We start from the raw sequence: 9,226 nt of genomic DNA, 5'->3' as shown, positions 1-9,226 counted from the left end.
TCTTTTACAATTCTAATTAGTATATTTCTTATTTCTAGGAGTTCTATTTAAATCTTTCCCAAATCTGCTTGGTTTAACATTTTAATATTAAGTTAGTGTCTGTTAATTCAAGGAGCTGCCTTATTGTTTCTTCTTGCTCTCACTCATGGTGTCTTATTTCCCGGTACAGTTTTGTGAGTTTTGAATATGTGAAACTCATTTCTTTGAGGTTCTTTCACTGTGGAAGTTCTCTGAAGCCTGAGGAGATGCTCAGATCATCCAGGAGAACAACATCAACTGCAGAATGAGGTTTTTTGATCATTTAAATAGATTGAAACCCAGCTCTAATCCTGTCTGAAGGGTGGCTTATACTTAAGAATTCTCAAGGAATGGTCTTCCTCTTCTGCACAGCATCAACATCAAGGCAGGCAAGTTCCAACTGCTCCTTTCTGTAAGGATTAGTTACCATCTACCTTTATTCTGAGAGTGTAATCTTGCGGGGTTCTAGCTTTAGAGCGGGGTCTCCGTGACACCCTCTACCATAGGTGGGTCTTAGGCTTACTCTTCTCCCTCACACATCCTGAACAGCTGCCCAAACGCAGACCCATGGTCCCAGGATTCATCAGATCCTCTTGCATACCTCCAAGCTTCCAACTGTCAGAACATTTTGGCTTCTGCATGTTTGTCAACAATGATGCTTCTTCAGTGGCCACAGAGGGTGTGGTGGAGGCCATTGTAGGGGCACATTTGGATCACCTTTACTTGCTTCCATTTCCAGGTAGGATTTCAGTGTTACTAGAAGAGAGCTTTGTCTGCTTAAAAACTGTTGAAATGTTGAAAGCAATCAGTCACGGTCATCTGAAAGGTCCCAGTCCACAGTCTGAGGAGTCAGCCATCATCAGTCACTGATACATTCCCTACAAGTTTTAACCTCAGCCTGCCATATTATGAGCTCGGCAGCTCTGGGAAATGGTAAAGATGTCCCCCTGCCTCCCGGCTGAGAAGTGGCCACGGACCACCCCCAGCAGGCGCCGGTAGCGGAGCACGTACACGTATGGGGCCATGGCTCGGGGAAGCATCACAAGCACCTGGCTGTTGGCCGCCAGGAGCCACACATGCAACCTGGAGCCAATGTGTTGGTTCTTGGTCAGTAGGACATCCAGGGAGAACACCACCCCTGAGCTCACATACAGTGTGGTCAGCACAATGTGGATGAGCAAGGTGCCCCTGGCCCGGGAACAGCCCTGTACCCAGACGCCTGAAGTCTTGGCCTCTGCGAAGATCCTCCAGAAGCAGTAAGTGATGACAGCTGTGCAGAGAAACAGAACACACAACATGCAAGTGTGGGTGACAGCAACCAAGGGACCACAGCCTGGCTCGGGGCTCAGGCTCAGCGGCAGGATACACAAAGCCCCTCCTGCCTCTATCTGGGTATCCTGCCACTCGCCAAGCCAAAGGAGAAATGTGGGGAAGAGGCAGGCAACCAGCCAGATGAGGGCCACTGCCTTCCAGGCAGCCCCGTGGGATGTGAAGGCGAGGTAGTGCAGAGGTTGAGTGACTGCTAGGTAGGTGTGCAGTATGGTGGCTGTGAAGGACAGGATGGTGCTATTGTGGGCAATGAAGACGGCATCTGTAAAAACACCACAGGTGATTCTGCCCAGCTCCCAGCCGCCCAGGCGGCTGGTGCAGATGAACGTGTGGAAGAAAACGAAGACCAGATCTGAGAGCAGGATGTTGGCCAGCAGCAGGTAGTGGGGTTCCTGCCGCAGCTGCTGGCTCCGCAGGATGGTCAGCAGCAGCAGGGGGTTCAGGGCCAGCGTGGCTGCAGCCAGCAGGCTTGAGGGAAAGAAGACCCAGCGCAGCATGGAGATGGGCATGCTGAGGTCGGCGAGGTCCAGAGAGGTGTTGTTGTCTGCCAGGGGCATGTCAGATGTCTTGCTGATTCGCTGGACTGGGGCTGGCCAGGCCACAGTGCCCAGGGGGTAGATTGTCAGTTCATCCCCCATGCTTTTGACAGGAGTGGCCAGCTTTGTCACAAGTCTTTGGTTCTGCACCTGCCCAAGTCTTGATCTGCCCTGCAGGGGTCCCTATGGCCACTCCTTTGCAGAGATGCTGGGCTGGGGGAGGCCTCAGGAAGGGCTGTTTAACAAAGACAAAAACAACAATGTGAAAGTCAGCTTGCACATGGCTTCCTGCATTCACGCATGTCTCTGCAGCTCTACTGCTGCCGGTGGATGTGTTGGATCAGCCCATTGTCACCACTTGGCAGTCACTGACCTCTCCAGAAGTGTCTCCCATCTCAATGTCCCCCAGACTTGTCTGGTTGGCTCACAGGAAGTGGGCAATGAATGCTCCCCACATCGGACTGAATTCAGAACTACTCTGCTGGAAGGGAAGGCACAGCCACTGGGGATCTAGAATTTCAGGCTGGGCCTGTGGGCTGGGCCTCACCTCCGACCAGCTGGGGGCTCAAGGAATGGGTCCCGGCTGGAGGTACTGGTGAAAGGGCTCCAGCTCAGGTGAGCGGGCTCCCCCCAACCTCGAGGTGTTGGCTGTGTGGCCTTAAGAAGCTTGGCTCACTGCTCTGTCTTCCAGTGTCCTTATTGGTGAAACATGAATGCTCTCCGTACTGACCTCATGGAAATGTTGCAAAAACCCAGAGGTAAAGAACTTACACGGCATGTAGCTTGAGGTAAATGCCCAATAGATAAATGTTAGTTCCCCCACCTACAACATTCTCTGAGGCTTGGGGTCCCCTCTGCCCACAGACACCCTTGTTATCACTGCAGACGAGGTGCAGTAGGCTGCTTGTGCTCTTGAGACACCCGCCTTGACAGACCGATGGAGCTGTGGGGCAGGAACTGCACGGGAACCTTCCTGAGAGTGGGCAGAATATTCTTAGGCTCAGAGGGAGAAGGGAATTTCAGACGTTGGGCCCTGAGAGGCCCTGCCTCACAGCACAAATGCCACCCAGACCAGAGCCAGCGGGTGATGCAGCAGAACCTGCCTGGTCCATTGGCCGTGGGCCCATGGGCCACATGGGGCACGCATCTCCTGCCTGCCTTCTTTCACAGTGTGCTGTGGCATCCTCGTCCGTAGATGCGGAGGAGACCTGGCACTGCCTCTGATCACTAGCTGTGTGCTGTCGGCCCTATTGCTTTATCCCTCTGTGTCCCTGCTGAGGGCCTGTGATGCCAATTCGCCTGTCTTGGAGGGCTGTGGCAGGTCACCATAGATGCCGATGCTCGCCACGAGGTGGCTTTTTTCTCAGCACGCTCCACTGACTGGCTCTTTCTGCCCTCATTCACCTGGGACACAGAGCAAGCGGTGAGGCAGAGGCTGCACGGCTCCCAGGCTCACACGCGGGGAGAGCCAGGACGCTGGGCCACGGGAGCCCGGGGAGCTTGGCCCGAGACTTGTTCTTCTCACCTACAAGGCCTTTCCTCCTGTGAGCGTTGTTCCTCCCTTTGGAGCCAAAGGCCCTTGCTCGCTGGGACCATGCTCTTCTCTGACATCAGTTACAGCATCTGCCAGAGCAGCTCCAGCCACGCCTGCGCCCTGAAGGCAGATCATGGTAATGACCTCCAGGGTGGTTCTGAGGAAGCGCATCTCCCTCTCCAGAGAAACGGCTGCACCCAAGGCCCGCCCACCTCCCTGCCCCCTCTGTCCTGGTCTGCACTCCCTGGGGTGTCCCTAGCACTCCTATGGATTCCATTACAGGTGTAGCTGGCCCCAGGCCCAGGAGATGGCGCAGAGCCCTCCCCAGCACACACCCTGGATGGTGGCATTGAAGGCCCAAGGCCATGCCACACTCTGCTGCCCAGTCCAGCAGAACAACACTCACCGGCCCCCTGGCTTCTGTCTTGCCCTCACAGGCCCCATCTTAGAATGCAGTTCCCTGGGAGAGGCAACTGGTTAATGACAGCCCCTTGGTAAATATGTGGCTGGGAGATAAATCCTTCTTATAGCTGGCGACAGAGTGACAAGCTCCATGGCAACGGAAAGAGTATGACTCTAGTGATGCTAAGTGTAATAAAGAGCCTGCCCTCCACTGAGAATCATTTACGACTTAAAAACAACGCCTAACACTGTGAGGGTGCTGTCCCCAAGAGAACACCAGTTTAGCCTCACTAGTCCTGAGTTCCCCCTCCCAGGCTGCCCCTCCTGGGAAAACACAGGCTGACATAGCTGTGGGATCACCCAGAGCCAGCCCTGCTCAGCAGTTGGAATGTGCCCTGGGGTCACAAAGCTGGCTGTGGGGGGATGACCATAGCATTACCCCTCCCTGGCTGGTGACCCCACAGCCTTTGACAGCTCTGTCCCATTCCCCATACTCATTACTAGTCAGGACAGCCCTGCTGGTGTTGTGGGTCTGAGTGAGTCCATGTGTGTGCTGACACAGATGGGTGCACAGCACAGGCCAGAGAATCTTATCACATCACTTTGGAAACTGAATCTTGGCCATTCGTGGCACTCCAAGGAAGCTGGGGATAAACTGAAACTGTGAGAGAGCCTGATGCAAACATGTTTCAACCACACAATGGGCAGGCCCACCAGTCCTCTCCCCAGGCATCACGGAGTACCTACTGCATGCAGACACCGGCCACATCATCTCACAGAAATGCCAGACTGCTCCGTGGAGCATGATGGGCTGCAGGTGGGAAACTGAGGCCCAGGGAGTTTAATTGCCTTGTTTAAGGTCACATCTTAAGAGAGTTCAGTATCAGTAAGAAGCCATCCTTCCTGAGATATGCAGAGTCCCTGTTGCTGTGTCCCCCAGAATTGGCAGAAGGACAGGAGGGGTTAGTTACTTACTGTGGCATCAGAACAAGGCTTGGGGGGGTCAGGATGTGGGAAGCAGGCAGTAGCAGAGATGCCTGAGACTTCCTCAGCAGGATCCCCACATTCACACGGCTGCTCCCACAGGCAGCTGGCAGCCAGAACTACCAGGTCTGAGAGAATGATTTAAGCAGGGGATCTTGGTTTCCTGGAAGAAATCCAATGTCCCTCAGCAACTGGTCATGTCACCTGACCAGGCTGCAGGAGCAGAGGAAATCTCCACCCCCTGGGCTCTCATCACTGCACGTCTGGATGCATGCATGTGTGGCAGGGGTAAAGCATGGGGAACTAACAGGGCAACTATGGGGTGCCAGTCACTTTTATACATTTAGTTTCATCCTCAGGAACTCTGCTAAGGATGAAGAAATTGAGGTGTGCATGAAGTCAATGAATTTTCCAAAGGCCACCTAGCAAATAAGTGGCAGAGCATAGGAGTGTCTCACTCCAAATCCTGTGTAATCTCCATCCTTGCTCCATCAGTTTCCTGAATGGTCTTCCTGCGTCTGCCTTCCTGGCTGGCATTGGCACTGGACTCAGCATCTTCATCGTCTCCATCAGCATCTCAGTCAACACAACTTCATCACCATTATTATCACCATGTCTTCATTACTGTCATCTTCACACTCAGCCTTATCTCATCACCCTCCTCATCACCATCCTCCTCCTCACCACCACCACCATCACCATCATCACCATCCTCCTCCTCACCACCCCCACCATCACCATCATCATGATCCTCCTCCTCACCACCCCCACCATCACCATCATCATGATCCTCCTCCTCACCACCCCCACCATCACCATCATCATGATCCTCCTCCTCACCACCCCCACCATCACCATCATCATGATCCTCCTCCTCACCACCCCCACCATCACCATCATCATGATCCTCCTCCTCACCACCCCCACCATCACCATCATCATGATCCTCCTCCTCACCACCCCCACCATCACCATCATCATGATCCTCCTCCTCACCACCCCCACCATCACCATCATCATGATCCTCCTCCTCACCACCCCCACCATCACCATCATCATGATCCTCCTCCTCACCACCCCCACCATCACCATCATCATGATCCTCCTCCTCACCACCCCCACCATCACCATCATCATGATCCTCCTCCTCACCACCCCCACCATCACCATCATCATGATCCTCCTCCTCACCACCCCCACCATCACCATCATCATGATCCTCCTCCTCACCACCCCCACCATCACCATCATCATGATCCTCCTCCTCACCACCCCCACCATCACCATCATCATGATCCTCCTCCTCACCACCCCCACCATCACCATCATCATGATCCTCCTCCTCACCACCCCCACCATCACCATCATCATGATCCTCCTCCTCACCACCCCCACCATCACCATCATCATGATCCTCCTCCTCACCACCCCCACCATCACCATCATCATGATCCTCCTCCTCACCACCCCCACCATCACCATCATCATGATCCTCCTCCTCACCACCCCCACCATCACCATCATCATGATCCTCCTCCTCACCACCCCCACCATCACCATCATCATGATCCTCCTCCTCACCACCCCCACCATCACCATCATCATGATCCTCCTCCTCACCACCCCCACCATCACCATCATCATGATCCTCCTCCTCACCACCCCCACCATCACCATCATCACCATCCTCCTCCTCACCACCATCACCATCATCACGATCCTCCTCCTCACCACCATCACCACCATCACCATCATCACCACCATCACCATCACCACCACCATCACCACCATCACCATCACCACCATCATCACCACCACCACCATCACCACCATCACCATCACCACCACCATCACCACCATCACCATCACCACCACCGTCACCACCATCACCATAATCTTTCTCCTCCTCTACACATCAGCATCATCATCACCATCACATCATCAACATATTGCTCCTATATTAAACAAAACTCTCCAGTGGTTTCTCATTGCTCTTAAGATAAAAACCAAGATCTTTATCCTGATGCACAAGACCTAGTGCAGCTCCTCACATTCCCCTCCCTCCCTCTTCTGTCCTCTGTGCTCCAGCTCTCTTGCTTCCTTTCCAGTACTTAAAGGACACAAAACCCTTGTTCCTGAGGACATTGCTACCGTCTTTGCACACTTCTCCTCAACCAGATCTCACTTTGAATGACTCTTCTTCTGGAACATGTCCTCTGACACTTAGACTTCAGCTCCCTATTTTATACTCATATATTGCACTTTATTTCTTTTATACCATTCACCACAATTTGTCTTAGTGTTTCCTTATATTATTCATGCCTGACTTTGCTATCAGGATCAGCTCTGAGAAGGCAGGGCCGAGTCTGTCCTACCCACTCTCACACCCCCAGTGTCTGTCACACAAAGAGATCAATGCCAGACTTAAGGCTGAAATGGCTTGTCCTTAAGATCAGCGTATTGGGACAAGGGAAAAAGATGGGAAGAAAATTCCAAGTGAAGGACTCAGTCTGAGCAGAGCTGGGTCTACAGAGGACCTGGCACTGCATGTGGGCTACGCTGGCTGTGCAGGAGGGAGTGAGGGCGGCAGGTTAAACTGCAGAGCAGCAAGACCAAACTTGATAGAACGTCCAGGCATCTGCAAGGATGGAACAGGCATCAAGGTGGATGATGGGCTGGAGAAGGCCTGGAGGCAGAGGGAGGTCTCCTCGTGATGCGCCACATGTAGGGAAGAGGAACGCTTCTCTAAATACAGGTCCTGAACTGACCAGGAGTCTCAGAGATGTATATGATGCTTTTCTGGGACCACCCTCAAGATCCTGGAGATTTTGACCATATCGATATCTTTAGAATTAGCAGATTTTCAGTCCATATCAAAGAATATTGGTATGTTGGCTACATCTCCTGGTTTAACCCAGATTTTTTTTTAATATAATTTACTAATATCTATCACTAAAGATAAACTGATTCTGATAGTTCCCATAGCCCCCTACTATTCTCCCTCTCTCATGTTCAATTGCTGGCCCACCCCCGCCACGCGGGGCTCCCTGAGTGCAGGGCCAGGTCTCACTGGCGTTCATGCCCCATTCCCACTTCAGATGGTGGCTGCTGGCTCAGTACCGGTGCCAGTCAATTCTAGGATGGATGAATAAATGAACAACAGCACCTGAAGAAGCACCTGGGCGGCTGGGCATGGAAGAATATAGCATCTGTTCCTCATTCCCCACATGCAACCCGAAAGCCTCCTGCTCCTGCTCACCTCCTGCACACACACTAGTGTGTCTATCACTCTTTCTTCATAGGGCAGTCAGAGAGGCTTTTTATTTATTCACTTGGGTGGTAGAGTTTATTTTTTTGGATTTTATCATACAGGTGATATCTCTAAAAGCCCTCTTTATACCTGCATTTCTCTTCTGACCATCATGTTCATCCCACTCCTGAAATCTCCTAAAGGTCCATAATGCTTGGAAAATAACCAAAAGAATCCGAGCTGCTATCTCAGTTTACAAAGCCCTGTGGCCATCCTCCCTGCAGTGCAGGCAGCTGCCCGTCCACTCGCCGCTCCTCAGCACGCCCAGCCCCTGCCCGGCCAAGGGCCCGTGCGCTCGCTGCTCCCTCTGCCCGGAGTGCTCCTCCCATGACGGCCCTTCAGCTTCCTCCTGCCGCTGCTCCCCAGGCCTCCACCACCCTGTCTTCTGCAGGCTCACGGTCCCCTCTGTTCATGGTATCACTCTGCTGTGTCCTTCATTGTTTAGTTCACACTTGTAATTTTGTATTGTTCATTTATTTAATTTTAAATTTTAATTTACAGCACTTTGTTCTTTTATTACCATTCTGAACTATTTTAAATATACTGAAAAACACACAGAGGAGTAAACAGATGTTCAAGGACCCACTATCCAGAATTAACAAATGTTCACATTTTGTCATATTTGCTTCTAATCACTTCTATATAATATTTTAATATTACATATATTTTATATAGAAACATATATAAACTTTACATAGTGGTCCCTCGGTACCCTCAGGGGATTGATTCCAGGACCCCCGTGGATACCGGAATCCACAGATGCTCGAGTCACTGATATAAATGGGAGTAGTATTTGCATATAACCTACACAATCCCGCATATACTTTAAATCATCGCTAGATTACTTATAATACCTGCTACAATGTAAATGCTGTGTAAATAGTTGTTACGCTGTGTTGCTTTTTAATTTATATTTTCTTTATTGTTGCATTGTTCGTTTGTTTTTTTCAGATATTTTTGATCCATGGTTGGTTGAATCCTTGGATGTAGAACTGTAGACACGGAAGGCCAGCTCTCTCTATAAATATATATATATTTTATATAACAAAACCTTTCACGTACGGTTACAGTTCTCCTTGTCACTGTCCTCTGGCCTACTCCCTTCCCCAGGGG

The 9,226-nt window shown here is 51.5% G+C and overlaps 1 protein-coding gene across 1 annotated transcript; it reads right to left on the bottom strand.

The window, feature by feature from the left end:
- Nucleotides 1-911: 911 nt before the first annotated feature.
- On the bottom strand, nt 912-1,985 carry LOC103603851 (probable G-protein coupled receptor 148). The gene has a single exon (XM_008588441.1). The coding sequence runs from the start codon at nt 1,983-1,985 to the stop codon at nt 912-914; it is 1,074 nt and encodes a 357-aa protein (XP_008586663.1).
- Between the last annotated feature and the right edge of the window lie 7,241 nt (nt 1,986-9,226).

This window comes from Galeopterus variegatus, unplaced genomic scaffold (genome assembly GCF_000696425.1).
Source record: "Galeopterus variegatus unplaced genomic scaffold, G_variegatus-3.0.2 Scaffold4826, whole genome shotgun sequence".
NCBI lineage: Eukaryota > Metazoa > Chordata > Mammalia > Dermoptera > Cynocephalidae > Galeopterus > Galeopterus variegatus.
The sequence above is the reverse complement of the archived record's forward strand: the minus strand, read 5'-3'. Positions and strand labels throughout refer to the sequence as shown.